This window comes from Narcine bancroftii, chromosome 13 (assembly GCF_036971445.1).
Source record: "Narcine bancroftii isolate sNarBan1 chromosome 13, sNarBan1.hap1, whole genome shotgun sequence".
Taxonomy (NCBI): Eukaryota; Metazoa; Chordata; class Chondrichthyes; order Torpediniformes; family Narcinidae; genus Narcine; species Narcine bancroftii.
Genome location: NC_091481.1, coordinates 73,010,841 through 73,023,602, shown reverse-complemented (window position 1 = coordinate 73,023,602; position 12,762 = coordinate 73,010,841). Strand labels below are relative to the sequence as shown.

Sequence of the window (12,762 nt, the reverse complement as noted above, 5' to 3'; positions counted from 1 at the left end):
TTATGTGGGAAGACCTGGCAGACACTAAACAAAATTACAAAGGTGGATTTTCCACAGGATCTGGAGTTGAATCTTCTGGGGGACATTGAGTAAGTGCAGTTTAGACTGTCCAAACACCAAAGTCAGTTTGTGACGGTCGCCTTTTCAGTAGCCAGGAAGTGTATAGCGGTTATGTGGAAGTCCGACCCCAAGCTAAGTATCACACGATGGAATATGGAAATACAGCATGCATTCATTCCCCTGGAGAAAATCACCTACAATTTACAGAAGAGAAATGACACATTCGTTGAATGTGGCAATCGTATCTGAGGCACAGAGGGGCACAGATATAATTTTCAGTGTTCCCCCCCCGCCCCGAATAAGAGAAAAGAAACAATCCGTCCCAGCAGGTAAAAGATTAAGAGTGTGAAATGGGGAATGTGGTACAGACGACGCATGTTTTTGCCCCTTCCTGTTTTTATTTAAGATCCAAAGTCCTCCATGCTCAAGGAGGATCATTGCCTTTGTCGGTCTTTGGGTGGTTTTTGTATTTTTATATTTTTGTATTTGTAGAATTTAAGGGATAGGGAGGGGAGGGTATAAGGAGGGGGAAATATGGACTCTGTAAATCATATTACGTGGAAAGAGAACGTAAAATTTTGTTTATTGGATTTACACAAGTCTTTGGAAAATCAGAAATAAAATATTCAAAATAAAACTCAATTGGGCTAGTGTGGCACAATGTTCCCTTCACAAAGCCATGCTGACTATTCTTAAGTAGACGGACTTTTCAAAATGGTTATAGATCCCACCCTTAAGAATCCTCTCCATTAGTTTACACACCACTGACGTAAGAATCACCAGTCTATAATTCCCAAGATTCTCCCTATTATTGTACCTTTTTTAAACAAGGGCACTATATTTGCCATTCTCCAATCATTCAGCACCTCCCCTGTGAATACTGAAGCAAAGTATTCACTTAGGACCTCCCCAACCTCCTTTATTTCCTTTATTTACCCTTTACCACCCATAGATACTGCATGACCTGCTGAATTTCTCCAGAACTTCTGTGTCTTGCATTGTGGGAAAGGTTGAAGAGTGAGTTGTTTCAAAGGGCCGTAACAGGCACGATGGGCTGAACTACCTCCTCCACCTTACACCCTACATTGCTGCACACCTCACCTGGCTTTTGTGATCATGGTCTTGACCTTCTCCAGTGTTCTTTGCTTCTCTTGCAGTTGCTCTGGACTCAGGTATAGCTCGGGATCCACATCAATGTATCGTGGTGTGATGGTGACTGCACTTGGTTTGCCCTGGAAATAAAGTTGTATCTGTGGCCAGTTCTTGACTCTCACTGAAAGTCATTTCTTTTAAAATTACTTTTTAAAAGTTTTTAAATTTTGACATACAGCACGGTCACAGCCCATGAGCCTGTGCCACCTAATTACACCTGATTAACCTACATCCCTGGTACATTTTTGGAGGGTGGGAAGAAACCAGAGCACCTGGGGAAAACCCATACGGACAGGGGGAGAATGTACAAACTCCACAGTGTGGGATTCGAACCCAGGTCACTGGGACTGTAACAGTGTTGCGGTAACTGCTATGCTAAATGTGGCATCCTTTACACTTTCACACTCTTCCCTTCCTCACACACATTTACTTACACATTCCCTCTCTCATCCAGACACTCTTCCTTATTCTGTCCAACACAATATCAGATTTATGAACAAGCGGATGGCAAGCTGACAGCAGATGCAGAGGGAAGATATTCAGTTAGGAAAGCAAGAAGTAAAACACAAATGTCTGCAGCCACGGGGTTAAAGTACATAGTGTCCTTTATACAGCAAACATAAAGGGACAAACCAACGTTTCAGGCTTTAGCCCGTCATCAAGGTAAGGTTGTGTGAGGAAAGCTGGATGGGGAGTACTGGGGGAAGGCTGGTGAACACGTTCTCTGAAGGAGGGAAACAGATACTAAAACAATGAATAATTTAATCCCATGGTGCTTCATGGTGTATGTTAGTGCGAGGAATCCAGGAATTAGGGAAAGTGAGCCGAGGGGACAGGCAGGTCATGAAAATAAGATATCATAAGTGAAATGTTCCATAACAGTATTTTTCAAGACAGAGTAATGAAGGATGAGAGCTGATGTAACAGGTTTACAGGATTATGAGAGGCATAGAGAGCCAGTGTCTGTTTCCTGGGGAGATATTAGCAAATGGCAGAGAACATCACCTGTTTATCCCTTTCTAACACTAAGCATCTCTAGCATCCTATGTCATAGGTGCTATGTGGTTAGTAAGAGGTTACTTAAGGTGGTATGTGAGTGGAACCACTGGTTGAAGGTGTGTGGAGGAGAGTTTAGGGGAGATGTCAGAGTGGTGGGTGTCTGGACTGCATTGTTGGGAGTGGTGATAGAGGCCAGTACAAATGGGTTATTCAAAAGGCTTTAAGGCAGTTGGATATAAGAAAACTAGAGGCTTATGGGTGAGAGGTGGGGAATGGTAGGTTTACATAAGTCAGCACAACATCATGGGCTGAAGGGCCTGTACTGTGCTGAATGTTCTATGTTCTACTGTACTTCCATGGCAGTGTGTTCCAAGCACCTACCACTCTCACAAAGGTCCTTTAAACTTTGTGAGTGTGGGCCAGGTTGAGCTAAGGGCCTGTTTCCATGCTGTATCCTCGCCTTCTCCTTCCCTTCAGCCTCTGCCATTCTACCCTATCATCTCTGCCTCTCATAACTTTAGACATTTCCTTCATGTCACTGCAAATCCACATCTATCCATACATTCTCAAACTAGGATTGGTCTCAATGTTTTGGTTAGTGCCACGCTACTACAGCACCAACAACCCGGGCTTGAATACCGGGCTTGAATCCCGCGCTGTCTGCGTGGGTTTTCCCCAGGTGCTCTGGTTTCCTCCCACCCTCTAAAACATATGGGTTTGAGGGTTAATTAGTTACGTGGGAGTATTTGGGCAGCATGGGCTTGTGGGTCGGAAGGGCCTTGTATGTCTACATTAAAATATAAAACGAACAGTACAGATATGATGGGCTGAATGGTTTCATTTGGTGCTGTACACCTCAATGAATGGATGTGCTGGGACACCAGGCACTGTAGACATCTTGCTCCCTCAGTGCTCCAGAGGGTGTCTCGTGGACACCCTACAGACTGGAGTTGTAGTGTTGTGATGGCTGCCAGCCTCCTGTGGCAGGATCATGGAGGGAGCACAGGTCCGAGCCACTGGAAGACTTACCTCCTTCCTAACCACACGGCCATTTTCCCTTGACTGGCTCACGACCCTGGTGGGAGGTGCCAGTATCTTTGTCACCAGCTTGCTCGACGCCACCATGCTTGGTGATCCGGGCATCCCCATCGTTGCTGCCTGTGTAGTGATGGTTGGGCCATTCCCTGGGCTGGCATGAGAGGGCACTGCGCTGGCAGTGAGGTGGATACCCGATAAATGGCTAGCCTGTGGTCGCTTGGGCAAAAGGGTCCTTGGGTGGGACTCTGGTGTGCTTGCCTTCGGCTCTGTCAGTGATCTCTGCTGGAAAATGAAGAGAGGGTGAAGCTAAGGTTCCTCCCCAACCGACTGAACAATCATCAATCGTCATTCTTATTCAATAAAACCTAAATCTTGGTTTAAATTTGCTCAAATTCTCTTCACAGCCCTGGATGCATGTCTCTGGCATCAACGTGAAGGTAGCTCCCAGCATTCTACTGACCATTGGCAATCAATCTGGATATTAGCTCACAGAGCCCAACAAAGCACCTTGTCCCTCCATGAGGGAGGAACTTTAACCAATCAGGTTTCTTTTTATCCTTTCCCTTATGATGAGCAAGGAATCTGTGTGATCTATCGAATCCCTGCGGCTCCCACATTAATCCCATCCCCCCTATTTATTCTATCCAGCTCTATGGAGAGCGTTCTGGCTGGCTGCCTCACAGTGAAGTACAGCTGCTGCAGAGAAATGGATCAGAGGTCAATCCACAGGAGTGGAAGAGAGGAGCACTGGGGTCTCCCTTCCCGCCCCCCCCACCATCAATGTGATCTACTGGGATCATTGTCTGAAGAGGGCATACAAAGCCCACCCCACATACAGCATCTTTCAGCTGTCCCATCAGGGAAGACTATCTGAGACTCTCATATTCATGAAATAATATTTATTTATTTTTATATTCTGTATTGTTTGTCTGTATGTGTGTTATGCCTGAGTGTTTTGCACCGCGGACCGGAGAACGCTGTTTCATCGGAATGTATTTGTACAATCAGATGACAATAAACATGACTTAATTCCCCATAACCGATCCTCTCAAATGTCCATTAACAACATCCCCCTCTCCTTAACTAACCACTAAAATTGGGGAAATTTACAGTGGCCACAGTGAGACGCGAGATGAAATGAGAGCACTCAGAGGAAACGGACATGGACCAATGGGAAACCATGCAGACAGGACATGGTCACAATCAATGAAACTATGGGTCAGTGGCTCTTCGGCGTCACCGCTGGCTGTCAGACAAAGAGAGGTTACAACTTGGCACTTCAGGTGTTAGCAGAGACTGGCTGTCATCACCCAACAGAGATAGCGTTGTACCCAGCAGCACTCACCACAATTGGTGACACAGCCACACTCCTCTGGGCTACCCTGGTTCTGTCCTGGCTCCGAGCTTGGAGGTGTCTCTTCATCCGCTCCATCTGTTCCTCCGCACTCATTCTGCCTCTCCTGCCTGTGCCCCTCACTGTCAGCCCAAGCTGCCCCTGAAGAGATAAAGACAGATCATTGCAGTAAACACATTTCACGTTGGGCCCCTGGCTTTTAAAGCCTCTGGAAAGTCTGAGGCTAAAATAGGATTCTGGTGGAGGAGCCTTCAGAAGGGGTTGGGTCACAGGAGACAGAGTGGTCAGCAGGTTCAGGGGCCAGGAGGACTTTGGTACCTTGTAGTTTTCATTTGTGATGGAGTTGTCCCCCTTCTCCCGGTCCTTCACTTCATACTGGGTGGCCTGGGACGGTGATCCAGCCTCACTGTGTTCACACACAGTGGCCTCATCGTGACAGTGCTCGTGGGGAAGGGGTGGCCGACAGGGGGGTTCATCCATTTCCTGCACCATTTTTGCAAGAGGGAATAAAGGTAGGAATTAGGTTTCTCCCTATTTTTTGCACCCCCCACCCATCTCCCCCCACTGCTCCCACCTCACCCATTCATCTCCCACTGCCCCACCCACCCATCCATCATCTACCACCATCACCTCACCCATCTACCCCCACCACCCCACCCCACCCATCCATCTCCCAATGCCCCCACAACCCACCACCTATCTCCCCCACTTCCCCCTCCCCACCCATCCATCTCCCCCACTACTCCCACCACCCATCCATCTCCCACAACCCCAACCCATCTCCCCCCCACTGCTCCCACCATCTTCCACTGCCCCCACCCACCCACCCATCTCTCCCCTCTGGCCCCACCCCACCCCACCCACCATCCCCCCACTATCCCCACCTTCTCCCATCAAATTCCACCTCACTTACTAAAGTGAGTTTTCAAGGTGCAGGGAGAAAAGTTTAGGGAGATGTCAGGGGTACATATTTTTCCCAGAGAGGGATGGGTGCCTGGTATGCATTTCCGGGGGTGGTGGTGGAGGCTGGAACAATAAATACAATTACAAGTCACTTTGACAGACACATAGATGTAAGAAAAATAGAGGGTTATGGGTTTGAGATGGGAAAAATTTAGATTGTCATGGAGTCAGCACAACATCCAGGGCTGAAGGGCCTGCCAAGTGCTGTAATGCTCCATGTTCTTTACTGTGACCCAACAACCACCTCCCCTTCTCATACCTTCCAACTCCACCAACCCACCATAACTCCCTTTCAATTTTTCTTATCCTTGCCCCATTTTGATCTAATTGCACCTGTCGAATACCTCCCCAGTTTCCCGTCAACCTTTTCAGTGAAGCAGTACCTCAGAGTTGCCATTTGGTGAGGGGCAGGGGAGTAGTGTGAGCTCACTCACCAGTGGAGGCCTGCAGTGGGCTGGGGGCTGCCCTGAGCTCGGAGATGTCAGTGGTGACAGGCTTTGGAGTGAGCCTAGCTGAACCACAGAGTGATGTTCATGGATTGGGGAAGATGCAAATGTTCCTGCACATAGGGAAAAGGAAAACATTATTTAAAACTTACTGCACAAGAAAAATCCACATGGCATTCGGTATATAGGGTGTGAGCTCCTTAGGATACACATACACAAGTACAGAGCATACAGGCACCTTATAAAATGCAAAACATTCGAGACTCATAAATAGAACTTGTGCCATGATGAAAGTTGATGTCTTTGGGACTGACCCAATGAGAGGCAGAGCTTGTAGATTCTATACTTCACTACAGGCCTGTATCTGTGTAGGACACATCCCGCTGTGAGTGTCAGTGAATGTGGCATCATCCCCTCAGTGAGGGTCAGTGTATGTGGGACCCATTCCCCAGTGAGGGTCAGTGTGTGTGCATGTATGCCTGAGTCAGAGTCACTGAATTTGGAAACCATGTCCCAGTGATGGTCAATATCTGTGGACACATACTAAGTATTTGTGGAACCCACACTGTCATGTGTGACAAGTGGAAGTCAATGTACATGGCACTGCAGTTTAAATTGGAGTTAATCTGGCTCTGGCTGGACATAGTGGCTCCGTGGTCAGTCTACAGATGGACAGTGTGCTTAGTTTTGTTCTGGGTGGGTCAGTTTTTGATCAGGCTTTGCCTTTCTCTGCTCAAGGTCAGACTGTGGGTAGCACATTTACAGTTAACATGTTTTGGATTGTTACCTGGATGCCGAGTTGATTCGATAGCAACCTGGAAGCTCTTCTTGTTGTTCTGGAGACCCAGCATCACATCCTGCATCATCCACAAGTCCCGCTGAGCCTCTCTACGCTCCTGCAGGAACACCCAGCTGTCATCATGCCCACCCATCTGTTTAAAGTACCACCCCAGCTCCCCATTCACATTCCCTGATTACACCCATTCATGCTATCACAGGGACATGGTCATACAGCACAGAACAGGCCCTTCAGCCCAACATGACCATGGTGGGCAGGTCCCATTGACCTGGTCACTCCATGTCTTTCCCAACCCTTCCTATTCATCAATCCAAATGTCTCTTCAACTCATGGCTCCATGGGTCCCACACACACTGACATGGATTTATTCCCATCCACATTCACACGGACACATTCCTATCTCCACTTCATATCTTTGATACATTTCTAACAGAGGAACACAATTGCAACCAAATTCACCCATTTTTAACTACGACCCACATCCTCGACCTGATGCAACATGATTACCAGAGTTGTATCTGTAAGGGTGTCTGGCCAAGTGTGTGTGTGTGTGTGTGTGTGTGTGTGTGTGTGTGTGTGTGTGTGTGTGTGTGTGTGTGTGTGTGTGTGTGTGTGTGTGTGTGTGTGTGTGTGTGTGTGTGTACAAGCATTGTGTCTGTATGCTTTTGCTGGTATAGATGTTTCTGTACGTGTTTTTTTCTGAGTATCTGAGCATGCGGGCCAGTGGGACTAGTTGAGATTGTGGACGATGGACTGAGGGCCTGCTGTCCTGTTACGTTACTGTGTCGCTATGGAAATGTATGTCTACATGGGGTCCCTAGACAGAGGGATTGGAACAGTGTCAATAGGCCAAGTAGCACCAACCATCAGAACTGGCTGCAAGTTGTGGAGCTGATGATCCATACGGCAGGACGACCATGTCTCAGGCACAGAAGGACAAGGGTTTGTGAATAGAATGTGGCCAGTACCTGTGGCGAGCCACACCTGCTCATCAGCTCTCGAGGGGCTTGCAGGCACTCCAGTTTATCCTCCAGGAACTCATAATCATTCCAGGCCTGTTCCATTTCCTGTTGGAGAATGGAGTAAAGGTGAGGGAGGGAGAGGGCAGGAACGGTGGGGGAGCACGGACACTGGAGTGGAGCTAGGTGGTGTACTTACAGCCCAGTAACGCAACTGATGCACCACCCCCCCAGGAGGGCGGAGATGAAATGCGGTAAAGTTCAAGGGAAAGGATTCTCCCCTGGACTCACAGATTCCCAGGTTCACAGAAGCAATGGGCTGGGTGGGCACATTCTGACCATTCCTGTCACACGGCCATCTCGAGGTAGGTAAGAAATTCTGGCATTGGATCTGGATGAGGGTAGAGGGAAAAGGTTGGGTGGGGGGAAGGTGGAGGGGAGGAGAAAGGTGGGGAGAGGGGGAAGGTGAGGTGGTACATCTCATGCCCAGCTGACTCAGTGATGGTGGGTCTGCTGCATTCTTATGGTCCCAGGACTTAGCTCTCATCTGGGCCCAGGCCCCAGACCCGAATATGCATCCACCTCCAGTGACATCGACTAGGATGGACGTTCATTCCATGGAGAAAGAGCCCTCTCCGCAGGAGGTAAGTTATAAACAGAGGGAAGATGGGGCCAACACTCACATTCCGTACCAGCCTTGTTTCATTTGTCTCTGTGGATGGTTTTGAGAACCACATAAGTTTCCGGTCTATATGGGGAAGTTTACATCATTTGCCTTTCTAGGTTGGTGAGAAGGAATGTTAAATAACCCCTTCCTTCTCCCACAGTGAGGGTGAAGAGGCATCGCTTAACAGATTTGGCCAAGTTTCATCGATGTACTGAATGACTATCAGTTTTCTCTGTCACTCACTCAAAGAGCACTGCTCTAAGTAACACGGGACTTCAATCTCCCACAGAAAGCAGGGGCCAGGACATCCAACAGCCCTCAACACTTGGAATTGGGCTTGAATTCCTCATTTCTTGAGGCGAGAGTACTGCCCACCTCTCCCAAATCCAAGCCAGCACACGCCACCAACGAATCACGCACACCACCTTGGCCATTACCGTGGAGAGGTCACAGAGCTTGGCCCGGGTTTGGATCAGCTCCTCCTGCAGAATCCGTTGCTGGCACATTAACTTCTTGGTGAGGTTCTGCTGTCCCCTGAAATCCAGCAACTGGCCACGGATCACTTCCAAAACTCCCTCCAGTTTGTCCTACAGGAAGATGCACATCACAGCTCATGCCTCTGATCCAGGGGGGGAGGGGAGATGTGTGTTGGGCTCCCTTCCTCCTCCCCAACCTCCATCAGCCCCTACCAGTGGTTCTCAACCTGCTTCGGTCTAAGGCCCTTCTAGCTTCTGGCCTAACATGCCATAGTTTACTAGTGGCAATGGCTGAGCAAGTCAAAAGGCAGCTCTGTGAGAAACACCACTTCATCTCATTTAGAGTATTTAATTTAACATTTTTAAAGACCCACAAACATGCAGCGCCATGGTTGACAACGTCTGCCACCCTTCCTCCTCTATAATATTCCTCATCCCGACATAAACCCCCTCCACTCCTCCTCCAGTACACACCTTCCACTACCTTCCTCCAGCCAATAAAGTCCTCTGTCCTTCTATAATCTCCTGTCCCCACAGACCTCCCTTGCTCTGTAATGTCTCCCCTCTCACTGTAACCTCCATTAGTCACTCTTCCTCTGTGACCTTCAGCACCCCCCCGCCCTTTAATTGTGGAATTTCCCCCTGATGCCCACGGAGTCTCTAACCGCCTCTGCACCCTACACTGTCCCAATCTCCATAACCTTCTTTGGTCTCTGGAACTGCACTGATTCTTCCTTAACCCATCTCCTCTCTAGTCTTCTGCAATCCCTACACTACCTTTGTACCTTCTTGCAGCTCCTACCTCCCTTGTCTCTTCCAGCCCATGCACCTCACACAGCCCCCAAGCCCCTTCAGGATCTCTGGTTTCCCTCACCTTCACCCTTCCATTTAATCACTCCATCCCCAGTGGCTGTGTGTTTAGTTGCCAAATCAGTAGAGTCAGGAGTTCCCTCCTGAAAGGTCTCCCCACTCACTGCTCCTCTACAAAGCTCCTTAGTTCTCTCTCATTAGCCAGGGATTGAGCCAGCCTTTCCATGTTTTTAGAACACTGGACAATGAAGTTTTTGCTTCCTGAATACTTTTGGGTATATTTTATGGATTTAGGGCTGCTGATCACGAAAATTACCTTAAAATGTTCTTATTGCATACTGTATTTTAGATATAACCAATTTTTGTGATTTCCTGTCATATTTTAGTCTACCTCAAGTGTACAAAACTATGAAGTGCAACATGTCGATGAAAATTCATTTTCTGCATTCGCACTTGGACGACTTCCCTCCTGATCTTGGTGTAGTCGGTGACGAACACGGTGAAAGGTTTCACCAGGACATTGTGACCCTGGAAAAGCAGTGTCAGGGCAAATGGAATCCATCAATGTTGGCTGACCATTGTTGGACACCGAAACAAGAGGCATCAGATGCTGAGTACAAATGAAAATAAGTGGCAAAACATTTTTAGGTCAGTCGAACTCACGCAATGTGTCAGCGTCATTGTGTGATTAAACAGGCTAAATTCAATCAAAGTTAATTTAATGTTTTTTCAACTTCCTACATGATGGAGTGAATACAAATGATCTTTGTGTTCAGCTTGAAGTTGTCTATTATAATCCCCAAATTTGTTTTCAGGAAGCGAACCTCTTGAAAAATTTGTTGTCCAGTATAACCGGTGGTGTAAATCTTGGGCTGAACATTATAGTGAAATGCCTTGGGAGGTTTGACCAGCAATGTATTATATATCAAATATCCCTCTGGGGTAATCCCTCCCATACAGAAGCCTCTGACAGTTGAGCCACAGAGGGGAAGGGAAGGAAGAAGTGTGGAGGGATAGTGCAGTCAGTTGGAAGGAGTGCATTTGTTGGACATACAAAGCGGTATTTGTTATGTACCTTCTCTGCCTTGAGTGGAGTGGCTTCAGCCACGAGCCCCTGGAGAATTCTGTCCTGCCCACATAACCTGGTCAACAGCACCTGCAGACACAGTAAAGAAACATCAGATATAAACCAAATAAAGAATGTACCCCTCTGTCCCTATCTGTTGGGAGTCCTTATCTGTTGGGAGTGTGAACATATATTGTAGAGGAAGCTTCATTCTGTATCTTTTTTTGAATATTTTATTTTTTTCTCCATAAATAGACATCAAAATTTTCCATTTTCAATATATTTTTTACAAAAATCACCACAATCCCTTCCTTCCACCCCACCCCCACCCCCTTCACAGTATAAATCCATACATTGTCAGGGCTTACAGTTGGGTTAAAAAGACAACGTTTTCATTGGAGAGATCACATATTTTTATAACAGTAGCATCTTTTTTCTAATTTATATTTGGGCCCTTATATAGTCCAAACCTGGTTGCCATATTTTTATAAATACGTCATATTTGTTCTTTAGATTGAATGTGATTTTCTCCATAAGAATACAACTGTTCATCTCTGTCTTCCACTTTGCTATCTGTAGAGGGGGGTCAGATTTCTAAGTAATCACAATACATTTCTTAGCCACAGCTAAAGCTATTTTAACAAATGAAATTTGGGATTTAGTTAGTTTGATATTTATTTCAATAAAATTTCACAAAAGATAAATCTCTGGTTCATCCGTGAAGGCCATCCCATTATCCTTGTTAGTATTTCAGTAATATCCTGTCAGAAAGGTCTTACCTTCACACATGACCACGTAGCATGTACAAACGTTCCTATTTCTATTCCACATCTAAAACACATCTCTGATATTTCCAATTATGATATATGTAATTTCTGTGGTGTGAGAAACAATTGGTGGTGGAGATTATATTGCACTGATCCATATCTTGCATTTATAATTGACGTCATGCTATTCAAACACCCATCAGACTAGCATCTTTCCATTATTGCAATTCCTAAATCTGACTCCCATCTCTCTCTCGATTTCTGTTAATCTTTCTTTGCACTTTCATTTTGGAGAGCAAAGTACAATTTAGATATAAATTAGGTGTGTTCCCCAGCCAAATTGTTTGTTCCATCTCACTAATTTCAGGTGGGGCTAAGTTTTGTCCCCACCTTTCTCTTAAGAATGATCTTAGCTGGAGAAAGCAAAAGAATGTCCCTTTGCCTTCTCCATACTTACTTTTTAATTGTTCAAAAGAGACCCTTCCATATCATCAACCTATCTTATTTCTTCCTCATACCATGAATTCAATATTTTGTTACCCAGATTCAGAGGCAGTAGCACATTTTTATAATGATGCTTTTATCCTGATGCATTCATTTATTTCTTGCCATATTCTAATCATGTGTATTAATACAGGATTATCCTTTTATTTTGTTATTGACTTGAAATTCCACCTAAATAAAGTCCTTCATTGTCTCCACTTTTATTGAATTCAAATCCATTTGAATCCACAAGGGGGGGACGGTTTTCTTCAAAGAAAGATGATAGATAATACTTCTTAAAAATCTGGGAGTCTAAGACCCAGTTTATAGCCCCATGTTAACTTTTCCAGTGCAATTCTTGGTAATTCTCTACTCCATAGGAATTGTCTTATACAATTATGTAATAATTTAAAGACATTTTTAGTTAGTGCAATAGACAATAATCGAAAGAGGTACTGTAGTCTTGGCATTACCTTCATTTTTATACAATTTACCCTTCCTATTAATGTAATTGGCAGATCTTTCCATTTCTCTAAAACTTTTTCTATAAAATAAGCTTATATAAGTTCTGTACATTATTATCTGTCATTATTCCTAAATATTTAATTCCATCCTTCTTCCATTTAAATCTACTACCTTTTTGGCATATTTCATAATCAAAGTTTTGCAAAGGCATTATCTCACTTTTGTCCATATTTATTTTATATCCTGATATTCTTTGTA

General features: G+C 45.7%; 1 protein-coding gene across 17 annotated transcripts in view; it reads right to left on the bottom strand.

Annotated features, from left to right (window-relative positions):
- The window catches only part of LOC138747839 (pleckstrin homology domain-containing family A member 7-like), an 81,904-nt gene that overhangs the window by 7,583 nt on the left and 61,559 nt on the right, over positions 1–12,762 (bottom strand). For 15 of the 17 annotated variants that reach the window (XM_069907403.1, XM_069907394.1, XM_069907397.1 and 12 more), the window contains 9 exons: positions 10,799–10,879; positions 8,875–9,024; positions 7,780–7,878; positions 6,800–6,908; positions 6,001–6,125; positions 4,922–5,086; positions 4,595–4,744; positions 3,241–3,531; positions 1,162–1,292 (listed from right to left, as the gene is read on the bottom strand). In XM_069907403.1, coding sequence (XP_069763504.1) covers positions 1,162–1,292; positions 3,241–3,531; positions 4,595–4,744; positions 4,922–5,086; positions 6,001–6,125; positions 6,800–6,908; positions 7,780–7,878; positions 8,875–9,024; positions 10,799–10,879 — 1,301 coding nt within the window. The remainder of the gene's footprint in view (positions 1–1,161; positions 1,293–3,240; positions 3,532–4,594; positions 4,745–4,921; positions 5,087–6,000; positions 6,126–6,799; positions 6,909–7,779; positions 7,879–8,874; positions 9,025–10,798; positions 10,880–12,762) is intronic. The other 2 variants (XM_069907406.1, XM_069907410.1) reach the window with 2 other exon arrangements.